The sequence below is a fragment of the Mya arenaria genome, chromosome 1 (assembly GCF_026914265.1).
Source record: "Mya arenaria isolate MELC-2E11 chromosome 1, ASM2691426v1".
Taxonomy (NCBI): domain Eukaryota; kingdom Metazoa; phylum Mollusca; class Bivalvia; order Myida; family Myidae; genus Mya; species Mya arenaria.
The window spans coordinates 40,607,084-40,624,620 of NC_069122.1; the positions used below are offsets into that span (position 1 = coordinate 40,607,084).

Below are 17,537 nucleotides of genomic sequence, written 5' to 3' on the forward strand. Positions count from 1 at the left end.
TTATTCCGGCCACCTTATGTATAAAACATTAAACAACCAATGCCCTTAAAGCATGAACGATCTTATCTCTTTCCCGAATAATGGAACTTGTAAGAAACAATTTTCTTCTGTAAGGATAAATTGCCAAAAGGGAGAATTAAATCACATCACTTGAAACTCCCATACATTTGTTATAGCAGACTTGAATACTTTACCAGTTTATAAATGATATCGATTATATAATTAAGTGTTTCTGGGTTCGGTGGTATTTAAGTACAAATCAATTCATTGTCCAAGATATCAATTAATGCGTAACCATGGAACGCCGGCACTGTCTTTCGTAGTCCTAAAACTTTATTTTTGTGTTTGTTTTTTATTACATAATGTGCCAAGATGTATCCGCATAATATAATAATAACTGTCATAATATAAGTACAAAACCACAACATATAACGATATACTGACATAACATAAATATATTTGCACAACATGTAAAGCACTTGGCACATAACGTAATTAAACAACAACAACATGATACTACAGTTTCTGGACTACGAAAGACAGTGACGGCCTTCCATATGTAAACGTTATATCTTTGATGTCTTAACACAACTAAACACAGAATATTTTGGAAATAGCTACATAAGATGTTGTTAGGTGTTAGCCCCAGTTTCCCGAAGATATTTATAATAAGTTCTTACTCAACAACTTACTCAATTCATTTAACAGTTTTATAGATAAGCATGGCTGAAAATGTGAAATGTTTTTACTCTGTTACAATCTTAGAAACAAAGTTGTTTTAAGGCGAGAAATGTACTTGAGTAATTAGTTAATAACACATCTTTTTCCCGTCAGCTCAAAGTTATTTTTGCATATTAAATGACCTAATAAAGTAGTTAAATAAGGCAAACAATTTGGTTATTTTTTTAACGAATTAAAATACGAAATACCCTTTTCCACATATTTATATTATATACAGGCTAACTAAGGGGATTATAAATGAATTGCAAGATTTTCAGCCCCGTCCGCCCCCTCTTTTTTCGCCGCCCCTTAGATTTTATTGACTCCCAAATTAACATGGTGAACTAGGGTCTGTGATTGCAGATCGGTCCGGTACTGGGAACGGGGTTTATTCATACCAACCGGTGTCGTTATAAAAATTCACCTATAAAAAAATAAGAGTTTTATAACTTAACCCGTCCCTGCATATTTTATGAAAAACACTTTCGATTAGTCCTTCATACATAAATACACCCAAAGCTAGCTCAATCTGATAGTCTGTGTCAGGTTTTCCAGTTTCACTGCCTGTCACCCAAGTGCTTGTGTGTCTGTATTTTCTAAGGCGTTTTGGCCCAAAATGCCATTCTTTGAGTTTTTTTCAACTGAACCTTGACTCAAATGGCATTCTAAGCAACATCTTTGCACACATTTCGAGTTCTCGCAGTCAAATTTTCACCAAATTTGAACATTTTCAGTGCTCGTAAGATTGCAGACGACTCATTTTTTATAAAAAAAAATAGGCGAAAGTTGTGAAAACCAGGAAATAGCATATTTTGATCAACCGGACAAGATAAATGCATTTAATTGTGAAAATTTGCCAGAAATAGTGAAATTCAATACATTTCTTACCAAAAATAACACTTTTTGAACATAGCAGTTTGGTCCCTTTAAGGTTACACATCTCCATTGTTATTCCCTATATAATTCAATATAAAATTATTATTTTTAGACAACATTTAAAGGCATTTCGAGCGAATGCAGGCTATAATAACCACATATATTCTTAAAGTACAAGCTTTAAATTACCTTTTAAGCCAATAAAAAAGGGGGGTCAAGTTATTCCTAAGAAAAATCACTCCACTTGAAAAACAACCTCTAAAAATTGCACCGTCCGCCATGACAGTTCTTCCAAAATGACCTTTCAACTATAGGGCAGCGATTTATGCTTTAATCTCTACTCTAAATGATAAATCAAGCAAGAATAGATATATAAAAGTTTCAGGAATAATGATAGTTTTGATTTACAGTGTATTGAGCATGTGAAAACATGTCTATCAATCATAAGAACATTTTTTTTTATTGAGAATTTTCCACACAACGGAAGTACATATGACGTAATGGTGACGTCATTCCTATAACGATGTTGTTCTTGGCTAGTCTTGACACATGTGTATGGTCCCCGTACACAATAAGAAAGAGCATCGACACATGTTCAAAGGTGAAACAGTCATATAAGAAAATAAAAATAAATAATCAATAAACAATAAAATGTCACATTTTGTCCCAATTTAAAGACAAAAAAAAACATCAAATGGATGAAAATCTAGCATTTGATTTATATTGGCCTTGTGAACCGACTGACTGTCTAGTAAGAACTTGATAATATTCAAACTTGTGCCCGGAGGTTAGAAAAGCATTAAATGGATTTTAACAGAACATATGTATATAGATACATTAAAGACGCCATATTGTCACTTGAAACAAAATTTATTCAAACAGCCTTGAATCTAAACACCTGAAGGCACAGTTGAATGGTTGGCCTTTATTTTGCATTTGTAAGCTAAGGATATGTTGCTAATACCACGGCCTCCCCATGTCCGGGGAATAGCAGGTCTTTGACTTTCGGTCCAGCCAAGCCCGGATAAAATCCCCGTCTTACGGGGACGAACTGCTGGTAAAATCCCCGAAAATAGCCCCGGCAACCAAGAGACCCTAGGTAAGGCCAATTCCCCGCTATTTTTGGGCGCAAAGGCAAAACCACCGCATTCAATCGGCACTCCGGGGCCATCTGGAAGGTAAAAACACGGCCCATTTCCCCGGCTATCTGCGGTATACCCATGGACTTGTGGGGTCGTGGTTACAAGTGACTGTTGCATAACTGCATTTACAATAACGTTCACCCAAACAAAAAAGACCACAGTTAATCTTTTAGCATTCACCAATCATTTAATATTTTTGCGCTTTTTGCTATTAAATGCACGGTAGTAAGTAGTTAAAGGTTTATCACTCAAAATTGATGTTTGTTATACATGTGTATGTATTGATTTTGAATAAGAGTGTCACTTTAATATGGTGTCTAGATATATTCATTTTCAAGCCTCATTATTTATGTCATGGACCTATGTTGATGTACTTATATATGATCTGATTAAATATTGATATTGACAACTAAACATGCAATAAATCATCTTTGTCACACATGGTCGCATTAATTTCTTATTTCTTCGCTTAAAATAGTTTTGTGGGACTGAATAACCTAGAATCTTAAACATTACAGTTGACCTTCATTTTTCTCGAAGCCAAATGCACTAAAAGTAACCTTAGATGTGTTTTTAATTGCATATACGACAACGTTCACCCCTTCCCCCCCCGCCACACACACATACACCTCACGCGCGCACGCATAGCACGCACGCACGCACATACACACACACACAACACACACACACACACACACACACACACACACACACACACACACACACACACACACACGAACATCAATCGTTAATGTCCTTAAAACTTTGTCTCCTTTTCACAGTATTCATATAAAAATGGTGTCATTATATATTCATTGTTGTACCTATTAATGGATGTATAGAAAAGTTATTATCATATATTGATATTTAAAATAATCATGCAATAAATTATGTTTGTCACACTTAGCTCAAAACATTTTTGTGGTACTGAATAACCTAAAATCTTAAACATTTCGGTTCACCTTCACTTAGCTCGAAGCAAAACGCACTGTACGACGACTTTCCCACAAACATATATCATTCGTCTATGACATTTAAATTATGTTTTCTTTTTATAGTATTCATTTATGAAAATGGTGTCATTATATGTTCATTTTCATATATATTTATTGAAATATATAAATGGTATGCTCATATAATGATATTTAAAAGAGGATACGCAAAAACTCTCTATTTTTTAATTGTTTTATGTACACTTATCACATATTCTCTTCAATCAAAAGCGCATTTAGATAGTATTATGAAGGCGCTTGTCATGACCGAATGTACTTAAAGATGCACTCTTACTCCCAGATAAGATTTACCACCATTAATAATATTGTTTTAATATTCCACACAGGATGAATAAATGTCGAAAACAATGGTTCTTATGAGGGATATAGAGTTTAATTTGAAAGAACTGAGCATAAAACAAGCTATTACGACCGTATGAGACTCTTGTAGACCACAGTAAATCTTTTAGCATTCACCAATCATTTAATAATATTGCGTTTTCAGCTATTAAATACACGGTTACAATGTTGTTATCAGTAATAAATATTTTCTATAAATGTATTATTTAGTAAGTGGTTAAAGGTTTATCACTCAAAATATATGTTTGTTATACAAAAGTATGTATTGATTTTGAATAAGGGCGTCACTTTATTTAAAAGTCCCAATCAGCAAATCATGATTTAAAGCTTTACATGTTTTTGTGTTGTTGTTCTTGTTTTTATTTTAAGGTTCATTCTTACATAATATAATATATGATGCGTTTCTGGTTCGGATAAAAAAATCCGACCCAAGGGCACGTGCGAAAGTCTCGGCAAGCTTATTTACCGGTTTACACATGCGCCCGATAGTCGGATGTTTTCTATCCGGTCTGGAAACACGTGATATCTAATATTTGTTTTTGTTTAATGTTTTGTCGATATGTCCAAGGTTGTTTGTTTAAGGTTGTTAGTGCAAGGACGTTTGTCCGAGATTGTTTGTTCACGTTTGTAAGTACAAGGTTGTTATTCCAAGGTGGTTTCTTTGTTCAATGATGTTTGTCGAAGGTTGTGTGTGCGAGGTTGTTCGTCCAAGGTTGTGTGTCCACGCTTGTTTGTCCAACGTTGTGTGTCCAAGGATGTGTGTCCAAAGTTGTTTGTCCAAGGTTGCGTGCTCAAGGTTGAGTGCCCAAGGTTGTTTTTCCAAGGTTGCGTGCTCAGGGTTGCTTGTCCAAGGTTGTGTGTCCAAGGTTATGTGTCCATGTTTGTTTGTCCAAGGTTGTGTGCCCACGCTTGTTTGTATAAGGTTGTGTGTCCAGGCTTTTTTGTCAAAGGTTGTGTGTCCAAGGTTGTTTGTCCAAGGTTGTGTGTCCAAGGATGTATGTCCACGCTTTTTCGTCAAAGGTTGTGTGTCTAAAGTGGTAACAGATCAAGATTGTGTGTCCACGTTTGTTTGTCCAAGGTTGTGTGTCCAATGTTGTTTGTCCAAGGTATATATATTTTATTAGGTCTTCTTTTTATGGCTGTTGTCTGTTTACGGGCCAAAAGCTACCAAACACATATAAGAAAATGAACCACATTGCAAAAAAAACAGTTGGAAAAATAATTTTGCAGAATAATCAGAACACCATCCATTAAAATAAATTTACGACTGAAAAAGATAACTTTTGCAAATCTAATCAAATATTATTATTCCGGCCACCTTATGTATAAAACATTTAACAACCAATGCCCTTAAAGCATGAACGATCTTATCTCTTCGTCGAATAATGGAACTTGTAAGAACCTAGAATCTTAAACATTACAGTTGACCTTCATTTTGCTCGAAGCCAAATGCACTAAAACTAACCTTAGATGTGTTTTTAATTGCATATACGACAACGTTCACCCCCCCCCCCCCCGCCACACACACATACACCTCACGCGCGCACAAATAGCACGCACGCACGCACACACACACACACACACACACAACACACACACACACACACACACACACACACACACGCGAACATCAATCGTTAATGTCCTTAAAACTTTGTCTCCTTTTCACAGTATTCATATAAAAATGGTGTCATTATATATTCATTGTTATACCTATTAATGGATGTATAGAAAAGTTATCATCATATATTGATATTTAAAATAATCATGCAATAAATAATGTTTGTCACACTTTATCAAATTTATTTATCTATTTCTTAGCTTAAAACATTTTTGTGGTACTGAATAACCTAAAATCTTAAACATTTCGGTTCACCTTCACTTAGCTCGAAGCAAAACGCACTGTACGACGACTTTCCCACAAACATATATCATTCGTCTATGACATTTAAATTATGTTTTCTTTTTATAGTATTCATTTATGAAAATGGTGTCATTATATGTTCATTTTCATATATATTTATTGAAATATATAAATGGTATGCTCATATAATAATATTTAAAAGAGGATACGCAAAAACTCTCTATTTTTTAATTGTTTTATGTACACTTATCACATATTCTCTTCAATCAAAAGCGCATTTAGATAGTATTATGAAGGCGCTTGTCATGACCGAATGTACTTAAAGATGCACTCTTACTCCCAGATAAGATTTACCACCATTAATAATATTGTTTTACTATTCCACACAGGATGAATAAATGTCGAAAACAATGGTTCTTATGAGGGATATAGAGTTTAATTTGAAAGAACTGAGCATAAAACAAGCTATTACGACCGTATGAGACTCTTGTAGACCACAGTAAATCTTTTAGCATTCACCAATCATTTAATAATTTTGCGTTTTCAGCTATTAAATACACGGTTACAATGTTGTTATCAGTAATAAATATTTTCTATAAATGTATTATTTAGTAAGTGGTTAAAGGTTTATCACTCAAAATTTATGTTTGTTATACAAAAGTATGTATTGATTTTGAATAAGGGTGTCACTTTAATTAAAAAGTCCCAATCAGCAAATCATGATTTAAAGCTTTACATGTTTTTGTGTTGTTGTTCTTGTTTTTATTTTAAGGTTCATTCTTACATAATATAATATATGATGCGTTTCTGGTTCGGATAAAAAAATCCGACCCAAGGGCACGTGCGAAAGTCTCGGCAAGCTTATTTACCGGTTTACACATGCGCCCGATAGTCGGATGTTTTCTATCCGGTCTGGAAACACGTGATATCTAATATTTGTTTTTGTTTAATGTTTTGTCGATATGTCCAAGGTTGTTTGTTTAAGGTTGTTAGTGCAAGGACGTTTGTCCGAGATTGTTTGTTCAGGTTTGTAAGTACAAGTTTGTTATTCCAAGGTGGTTTCTTTGTTCAATGATGTTTGTCGAAGGTTGTGTGTGCGAGGTTGTTCGTCCAAGGATGTGTGTCCACGCTTGTTTGTCCAACGTTGTGTGTCCAAGGTTGTGTGTCCAAAGCTGTTTGTTCAAGGTTGCGTGCTCAAGGTTGTGTGTCCAAGGTTGTTTGTCCAAGGTTGCGTGCTCAGGGTTGCTTGTCCAAGGTTGTGTGTCCAAGGTTATGTGTCCATGTTTGTTTGTCCAAGGTTGCGTGCTCAGGGTTGTTTGTATAAGGTTGTGTGTCCATGCTTGTTTGTCCAAGGTTGTGTGCCCACGCTTGTTTGTATAAGGTTGTGTGTCCAGGCTTTTTTGTCAAAGGTTGTGTGTCCAAGGTTGTTTGTCCAAGGTTGTGTGTCCAAGGTTGTTTGTCCAAGGTTGTGTGTCCAAGAATGTGTGTCAACGCTTTTTCGTCAAAGGTTGGGTGTCTAAAGTGGTAACAGATCAAGATTGTGTGTCCACGTTTGTTTGTCCAAGGTTGTGTGTCCAATGTTGTTTGTCCAAGGTTGTGTATCCAAGGTTGAAACAGATCAAGTTAGTGTGTCTAAGGCAGTGTGTCAAATATTGTGTGTCCAAGGTTATTTGTCCAAGGTTGTGTGTCCAAGGTCAAGAGTTGAAGGTTGTTTGTCGAAGGTTGTTTGCCAAGGTTGTGTGTCCACGGGTGTTTGTCCAAGGTTGTTTGTCCAAGGTTTAGTGTCCAAGGTTGAAACAGATCAAGGTTGTGTGTCCACGTTTGTTTGTCAAAGGTTGTGTGTCCAAGGTTAGTTTTCCAAGGTTGTGTGTCTTAGGTTGTTTGTCCAAAGTTTTTTGTCCAGGGTTGAAACAGATCAAGGTCGTCTGTCACAGGCTCTGTGTCCAAGGTTATGTGTCCAAGGTTGTTTGTCCAAGGATGTTTGTCCAATGTAGTGTGTCCAAGGTTGTGTTTCCGCGCGTGTAAATCTGCGCTTGTTTGTCAATGGATGTGTGTCAAAATTGTTTGTCCAAGGTTGGGTGTCCAAAGTTGTTTGTCCAAGGTTGGATGTCCAAGGTTGTTTGTCCGAGGTTGTTAGTGCATGGATGTTTGTCCAAAGTTGTTTGTCTGAGGTTGTAAGTGCATGGTTGTTTGTCTGAGGTTGTTAGTGCATGGTTCTTTGTCCAAGGTTGCTTGTCTGAGGTTGTAAGTGCATGGTTTTTTGTCCAAGGTTGTTTGTCCAAGGTTGTTTGTCCACGCTTGTTTGTCCAAGGTTTGTTTGTCCACGCTTGTTTGGCCAAGTTTGTTTGTCCAAGTATATTCGTCAAAAGATGTTAGTCCACGGTTTAGAATAAACATTAGTTCTGTTTTATCAAACCATGACGCATTAGTATGAGTAAAAGATAATATTCTTTTATCATCATTCTGATTAACTTTTTAAACAATTTATTGACAAGTTTTTTATTGTTTTACGATCAACTTTATAATACAATTAATTTACAACTGATTTTGTGATTACGATCAAATTTGAGATGATACATTGGGAACTGTTGTTTCTAATTACGATCAACTTTGAGATGATACATTGGGAACTGTTGTTTCTAATTACGATCAACTTTGAGATGATACATTGGGAACTGTTGTTTCTAATTACGATCAACTTTGAGACGGTACATTGGGAACTGTTGTTTCTAATTACGATCAACTTTGAGATGATACATTGGGAACTGTTGTTTCTAATTACGATCAACTTTGAGAAGATACATTTGGAACCGTTGTTTCTAATTACGATCAACTTTGAGACGGTACATTGGGAACTGTTGTTTCTAATTACGATCAACTTTGAGACGGTACATTTGGAACTGTTGTTTCTAATTACGATCAACTTTGAGACGGTACATTTGGAACTGTTGTTTCTAATTACGATCAACTTTGAGACGGTACATTGGGAACTGTTGTTTCTAATTACGATCAACTTTGAGATGATACATTGGGAACTGTTGTTTCTAATTTCGATCAACTGTGAGAAGATACATTGGGAACCGTTGTTTCTAATTTCGATCAACTGTGAGAAGATACATTGGGATCTGCTGTTTCTAATTTCGATCAACTGTGAGAAGATACATTGGGAACTGTTGTTTCTAATTACGATCAACTTTGAGAAGATTCATTGGGATCTGCTGTTTCTAATTTCGATCAACTTTGAGAAAATTCATTGGGAACTGTTGATTTTAATAACGATCAACTTTGAGACGATACATTGCACACTTCTTCCAATGTACAAATGCAATTTTACTTCTTTAATTAACGTATAGGTGCAGGGAAACCAAGGTACACGTGCCATGATCGTCTCTACCTGATCCACGGACAGACCATGCACTACAAGTGCCAGGCCATCAAGAAATACCTTCAACAGCAAAACGCGTGAGTAACGCAGTTACTATCTTAAAAACGTTTCGCGTTAACGTAAACTTACACGTGCCACCACGTGTCACCACTAAATTTACCGCATTAACGTGTAAACCACAAATGTTTTGGTCATTTTGCAATATATTAGTATTACTTACGCTTACAGCAAAACGCTTGAGTATCTCACTTCGTTACATCCGTCACGCGTTAACGCGTTCCTTACTGCACGTTCGTTCGTTCTTACCTTTCTATTACAACATGTATACGTTGAGAATCCCTGACAATACAGTACGCAATGTCACGAGCTGATGCAAAACATTGTGTGTATGTGTACCAGGCGCCAATATCACGAAAATACTTAAGTCAAATCTCAATCTCAATGGCAACTTATTTTACCATATTAAAGCATAGTGCTGTTCAAAATCTTGCATGTTTTTATTCTTTTTGATTTTTTTTTTATAGAATGTGTTATTGAAAGATTTTGACGATATTTTAAAGAAAACTATTCTAAAGCAAAACATATACTTGAATAATTGTTGAAAGGCAATGAATTGTACTCAAGTACATTTTTGGCTGTAAACTTGTTTTCAATTGAAATCTAGACCTACGGTTTAAATCAACATATTCAATGATAGAATGCGGTTTAAAACATATGTTAAAACATCTTTTTTCAATAAATTTTGATGTTATATGGTAAAATGAGTTGAGATTTGTATTGAGATTTGACTTAAGTACATTGTATTTTCATGATATTGGAGCCAGTAGTAGTAACTAGCTCGACATTTGGACTTTGCCAGTTTGAATGTCCAGCGCTGAATGCCGAGCTGTATGACGAGCCAGTTTGAATGTCCAGCGCTGAATGTCCAGCGTTGAATGCCGAGCTGTATGACGGGCCAGTTTGAATGTCCAGCGCTGAATGCCGAGCTGTATGACGAGCCAGTTTGAATGTCCAGCGCTGAATGTCCAGCGTTGAATGCTGAGCTGTATGACGGGCCAGATTAAATGTTCAGCGCTGAATGCCGAGCTGTATGACGAGCCAGTTTGAATGTCCAGCGCTGAATGTCCAGCGTTGAATGCCGAGCTGTATGACGGGCCAGTTTGAATGTCCAACGCTGAATGCCGAGCTGTATGATGAGCCAGTTTGAATGTCCAGCGCTGAATGCCGAGCTGTATGACGGGCCAGTTTGAATGTCCAGCGCTGAATGCCGAGCTGTATGACGAGCCAGTTTGAATGTCCAGCGCTGAATGCCGAGCTGTATGACGAGCCAGTTTGAATGTCAAGCGCTGAATGCCGAGCTGTATGACGAGCCAGTTTGAATGTCCAGCGCTGAATGCCGAGCTGTATGACGAGCCAGTTTGAATGTCCAGCGTTGAATGCCGAGCTGTATGACGGGCCTGTTTGAATGTCCAGCGCTGAATGCCGAGCTGTATGACGAGCCAGTTTGAATGTCAAGCGCTGAATGCCGAGCTGTATGATGAGCCAGTTTGAATGTCCAGCGTTAAATGCCGGACTGTATGACGGGCCAGTTTGAATGTCTCGCGTGAATGTCTCGCGCTGAATGCTGAGTTGTATGACGGGCCAGTTTGAATGTCCAGCGCTGAATTCCGAGCTGTATGACGAGCCAGTTTGAATGTCCAGCGCTGAATGCCGAGCTGTATGACGGGCCAGTTTGAATGTCCAGCGCTGAATGCCGAGCTGTATGACGAGCCAGTTTGAATGTCCAGCGCTGAATGCCGAGCTGTATGACGAGCCAGTTTGAATGTCCAGCGTTGAATGCCGAGCTGTATGACGGGCCAGTTTAAATGTCCAGCGCTGAATGCCGAGCTGTATGATGAGCCAGTTTGAATGTCAAGCGCTGAATGCCGAGCAGTATGATGAGCCAGTTTGAATGTCCATCGCTGAATGCCGTGCTGTATGACGAGCCAGTTTGAATGTCTCGCGCTGAATGCCGAGCTGTATGACGGGCCAGTTTGAATGTCCAGCGCTGAATGCCGAGCTGTATGACGGGCCAGTTTGAATGTCCAGCGCTGAATGCCGAACTGTATGACGGGCCAGTTTGAATGTCCAGCGCTGAATGCCGAGCTGTTTGACGGGCAAGTTTGAATGTCCAGCGCTGAATGCCGAGCTGTTTGACGAGTCAGTGTGAATGTCCAGCGCTGAATGCCGAGCTGTTTGACGAGTCAGTGTGAATGTCCAGCGCTGAATGCCGAGCTGTTTGACGAGTCAGTGTGAATGTCCAGCGCTGAATGCCGAGTTGTATGACGGGCCAGTTTGAATGTCCAGCGCTGAATGCCGAACTTTATGACGGGCCAGTTTGAATGTCCAGCGCTGAATGCCGAGCTGTATGACGGGCAAGTTTGAATGTCCAGCGCTGAATGCCGAGCTGTTTGACGAGTCAGTGTGAATGTCCAGCGCTGAATGCCGAGTTGTATGACAGGACAGTTTGAATGTCCAGCGCTGAATGCCGAACTGTATGACGGGCCAGTTTGAATGTCCAGCGCTGAATGCCGAGCTGTTTGACGAGTCAGTGTGAATGTCCAGCGCTGAATGCCGAGCTGTATGACGAGCCAGTTTGAATGTCCAGCGCTGAATGCCGAGCTGTATGACGGGCCAGTTTGAATGTCCAGCGCTGAATGCCGAGCTGTATGACGGGCCAGTTTGAATGTCCAGCGCTGAATGCCGAGCTGTATGACGAGCCAGTTTGAATGTCCAGCGTTGAATGCCGAGCTGTATGACGGGCCAGTTTAAATGTCCAGCGCTGAATGCCGAGCTGTATGATGAGCCAGTTTGAATGTCAAGCGCTGAATGCCGAGCAGTATGATGAGCCAGTTTGAATGTCCAACGCTGAATGCTGAGCTGTATGACGAGCCAGTTTGAATATCTCGCGCTGAATGCCGAGCTGTATGACGGGCCAGTTTGAATGTCCAGCGCTGAATGCCGAGCTGTATGACGGGCCAGTTTGAATGTCCAGCGCTGAATGCCGAACTTTATGACGGGCCAGTTTGAATGTCCAGCGCTGAATGCCGAGCTGTATGACGGGCAAGTTTGAATGTCCAGCGCTGAATGCCGAGCTGTTTGACGAGTCAGTGTGAATGTCCAGCGCTGAATGCCGAGCTGTTTGACGAGTCAGTGTGAATGTCCAGCGCTGAATGCCGAGCTGTTTGACGAGTCAGTGTGAATGTCCAGCGCTGAATGCCGAGTTGTATGACGGGCCAGTTTGAATGTCCAGCGCTGAATGCCGAACTTTATGACGGGCCAGTTTGAATGTCCAGCGCTGAATGCCGAGCTGTATGACGGGCAAGTTTGAATGTCCAGCGCTGAATGCCGAGCTGTTTGACGAGTCAGTGTGAATGTCCAGCGCTGAATGCCGAGTTGTATGACAGGACAGTTTGAATGTCCAGCGCTGAATGCCGAACTGTATGACGGGCCAGTTTGAATGTCTAGCGCTGAATGCCGAGCTGTATGACGAGTCAGTGTGAATGTCCAGCGCTGAATGCCGAGTTGTATGACGGGCCAGTTTGAATGTCCAGCGCTGGATGCTGAGCTGTATGACGGGCCAGTTTGAATGTCCAGCGCTGAATGCCGAGTTGTATGACGGGCCAGTTTGAATGTCCAGCGCTGAATGCCGAGCTGTATGACAGGCCAGTTTGAATGTCCAGCGCTGAATGCCGAACTTTATGACGGGCCAGTTTGAATGTCCAGCGCTGAATGCCGAGCTGTATGACTGGCCAGTTTGAATGTCCAGCGCTATATTCCGAGCTGTATGACGGGCAAGTTTGAATGTCCAGCGCTGAATGCCGAGCTGTATGACGGGCAAGTTTGAATGTCCAGCGCTGAATGCCGAGCTGTATGACTGGCCAAATTGACATATTTGATTAGACCTTTTGAATGTCAAGCTAAAAGTCGAGCTGAATGAAAACTCCGCTCTCCATTAAGACTTTTACTTAAAATGAGGAGCTGGACGTCGAGCCATCTGAACATTAAGTGATTTCATTTGTGAATGTCGAACTTTACAACAGGCTGAATAACGAGATAGTTTGACAAAGGGACTATAAGTATCTTCCATGGCCGAGAGTGTAAGATAGGTTCATTCCGACCCGAGCGTAAGGTGTTTTGCGGAAACAAGGTTTACATTTTTAATTAATTTTGTTTAACTGAGGTGGGAGAAAAAGCATCTACCATAGCCGCTCGTGTAAGATAGTTTCATCCCGACCCTCGCGCAGGGTGTTTTACGGAAACTCGGTAAACCTCGTTTCCGCAAAACACCCTACACTCGGGTCGGAATGAACCTATCTTACACTCTCGGCCATGGAAGATACTTATAATCTTACACGACAGTCTTCAACAAGGGAGGTAATTACAATGTGACGACCATTAAAAAGGAGTTCCATACGGGCATTTTATCTTCGCCCGTGGGCAAGATAAGAATTTCTAGCATGGTTAAATTATTGGATCTACTTATCTGAGGTGGGAGAAATGAATGTCTATTGCTAGTGGATTATCCTAGCAAGTCCACTGTTTGTCACAATGATTACTAATGGAGCCGTTTATGATTACATCGTATTATGGAATACTTTTACATCCGTTTTTCGCCATCGAAAAATATGCCTTATATTTAAGATGGACATTCATTGCATTTTTTCGAGTTCACAGAGGAAGTTGCATACGATACATAAGCAGTGGCGGATCTAGCAATTGACTTTTTAACTTGTAAACTTGGACGATTAAAGAGCGGGTGCGCGCCGGGTGCACCCCCTCTAAAGCCGCTAGAGCATTAGCGGTACAGAGATCAATTATGCTATGTAAGCCTAAAGTTGAAAAATCTCATACCGTTTTAATTGAAAGTAACAGGTCTCTTACTGTTGCTCTTGATTATTTTACAGAGAAAGTTGCATGCGACACTGTAGCGGTCTCGTAGAAATAAACTTCGCACCAGTGTTTCCCAACATTTTCAAGAACATCGGCACTGACTGCGGTGGCGTAGTTGCGGCGCCCTGTGACCCCAGGGCCCCCTACCGCCAATTCGACGGCTCCTGTAACAACCTGGCCAACCCCAGCTGGGGAATGTCCGAACACGAACAGAACCGCGTTGTGCCAAACGACTACGACGATAGTAAGTCCGCCCGCTTTATTGGCGACGCACTGAAGTATATTAAGTATATTATGTATAAAATATTTAATGTGTTTTTGCAAGCGATTGGAGCGGTTTTTATCTAACTGTGAGCGGTTTCCTATTTATGGTTTTCATAATGATTTAAAACAATGCAAACTCATTGCAATAGCCTGATGATTCATTTTTGAGGTGGAGATAAAGAATTTTGGGGTGGAAATAAAGAATTTTGGGGTGGGAATAAAGATTTTTTGGGCGGTAATATAAATATATTTTTGGTGGTAATAAAGATTTCTTGGGTGGTCATAAATATTTTGTTAGTGGTAATAAAGTTTTTGGGGGGTGGTAATACAGTTTTTTGGGGAGGTGGTAATAACGATTTTCTTCTCGTATTTCTCTTTATTTTTATAAAAACAATACTAAGTTTCAATGGCTGTTCCCGAATCGTTTACGCTTTCTGATTGGTCGCCTGTAATCATGTGAACGAAATGTAAAATGGGGGAACCGGTAATTATGTGATAACGAATGATCATGTTTTATTATCTTATTCTATGTAAAAGTTACTGAAATTGGATAATACATGTTTTTATAGGGTTTGAACTGTGAAATGTGTTTTGCCATGAGCTATCATTATTCGAAGTTTGTGTCAAGTGTAGATCATCGTCGGATACCCACGATACACACTGCGCTATGCTTCGTTGTGGATGAAGTCAGTGTGTGTATACCACGTGATAAATTGCGTTATAAATGCTACGTCGGAAGGCAAAATTTTGGTTTGAAAAAATACTTTAAACAAAGATACCTTCACCATTTCTTCACCATTTAAAATGAAACAAGGCGCAGTCTACGCCGCTTACAGAGCCCCACCTTTGGTCTTTTACCAGAATTTGATTGCAAGTTAAGTTTCTTATAACACTTCGACAAACCTTTTCACAACACGGCCGTCTGACGGAGCACTGTCAAAACATTATTTTGGAAATAGGTTTGTCAAAATGTTTGATGAAACTAATGACATCATCGAATTTCGGAAATAATACAAATGCGGGGCTCTTTAAGCGTCATAGACAGCCCTTTGTTTCATTTAAAATGGTGTTGCAAATGAAAAGTTATTTTTGATTTAAGTCTTCATTTTAAGGAAATTGTTGCCTTCCGACGTAGCATATATGACGTAATTTATCACGTGGTATACACACACTGGAAGTGTAACGGAAAAAAGTACCGTGGTTGCCGACGATGAGTGTGGAGCTGCAAAATGAGTAGCAATGGTGGAAAGTTAAAATGTAATTTGATAATTTTGTTTGGCTCTTATGGCACCTGAGTCGAAACTGTTTATCGGGGGAAACTAAAAGGAATGCTGCTATTATAATATTTTATTCTTACATTTGTTAAAGCTGCACTCTTACAGATTGAACGTTTTGACAACTTATTTTGTCTTGGAACGAGCCAATATATGCCAAAATGGATGACAAACAGTGATATAAGACCGTTGACAAACATCAAATCGCATATTTTCATATTTAAGTTAGAAAAATGATGTTTTATGCATTTTTGTAAAACGTAAGTAACAGTTTTCGCAAAAAAACCCATTAATTTTCGAACGGCAATATGAAAATCTGCGATCTGATCTTGGGTCAGCAGTCTTATTTCAGTGGTGTGCAGATATTTACCCAAAAATTGGCTCATTCCATGACAAAGAATAAAAAAAGTTGTCAAAACGGTAAATCTGTGAGATTACAGCTTTAAGGTACCAAAAACAGTGCAAGAACTTTTACAGTTACTATTACTTAACAAACCCCTTACATATTTCCTATCCATTGAAGTACCCACGGGCAATCATGTTGTGACGACAGCACTTTCCCCCGACCCCCCTCCTTAATTATCATTGTGGCAGACTGCCTCTATCGACATTCTGCGTCTTTTTTAAGATGATGACAGGGTATATATGACCATTAGAACCGCAACATCATTTTAACTATGGCGTAATCAAGATATACGCCGTCATTGCTTATTGTGGCTGAAAAATGAGTTACGGCGCCCATGATGTAATGTGTTTCTAGGAAGTGAAGTGTATTATTGCAAACATAATTAAGATTCCCTAGAGTTAAGTCATAAAGTTTAAGTGCTAAATAAAATCACTACGCGATCTACTTGCAGGCAGTCGCAGCAGACTTAAACGTACCCCTTTTTGAGCATGTAAACCGTCCAAATACATCCGAAGTTGTTTTCGATAAAAATGACCGAGGAGCTCCGAATGTGTATAACGCTGACTGGATAATGCTACCATTATATGAAGTCCAGAATGTTTTATATGCATGTAGGCACCGGTTCCCCGCGGACGGTTTCATCATGTGACGGCAGTCCCCTTCCATCAGCGCGGACTGTGAGTATCAACCTCCATTCTACCCGGGGGTCAATGCAAACAGAACGGAAGTACACGTACATGATGATGCTCTTCTCGCAGTTCCTGTCACATGACATGATTCTCACCAAGATGTTCAAACGTACGACCATTTTTGCGTAAAGCGTTTATACCATACGACCATGTATATAAAACATATCGGATTATGAAATGCATGTTTTCTAAAGTGCTATTACGTCTGTCAACGTGGTCAACGTTATCTTGAAATAACGATCATCGCCACATAATACAAGCAACACTGATAACAAGAACGACCACTTGTAAACAAGCGTAACGATTAACATTATTACATATACTGGTAAGCGACCTATTATTCACCCGTACCACTTTTTCGCCCCCCCCCCCCCCCCCCAGTTAAAACCAACCAAAACGAACTATTTTACTCAAATCAGTCTGGCGTTTCATTGCGGCATCTTTTTGACAGATATCAGCTGTTTTCTGCGTTCAAATGTAAGTAGTATGAGTAATTAGACCCAAATAAACATTGTTTACACTTCTGACCTTGTAATTTCCACGCGGGGATGACGTCATCACGCGCGCGCTCATTTGCATGAGGCCCTGTTAGGATTTCATAAATTTCCTTATACCTTACACTATCAGACGATA

General features: G+C 39.4%; 1 protein-coding gene across 1 annotated transcript in view; it reads left to right on the forward strand.

Annotated features, from left to right (window-relative positions):
* The window catches only part of LOC128227105 (chorion peroxidase-like), a 62,180-nt gene that overhangs the window by 14,540 nt on the left and 30,103 nt on the right, over positions 1–17,537 (forward strand). The window contains exons 3-5 of the mRNA XM_052937316.1: positions 9,308–9,416; positions 14,286–14,515; positions 16,831–17,013. Of these exons, the coding sequence (XP_052793276.1) occupies positions 9,308–9,416; positions 14,286–14,515; positions 16,831–17,013 (522 nt within the window). The remainder of the gene's footprint in view (positions 1–9,307; positions 9,417–14,285; positions 14,516–16,830; positions 17,014–17,537) is intronic.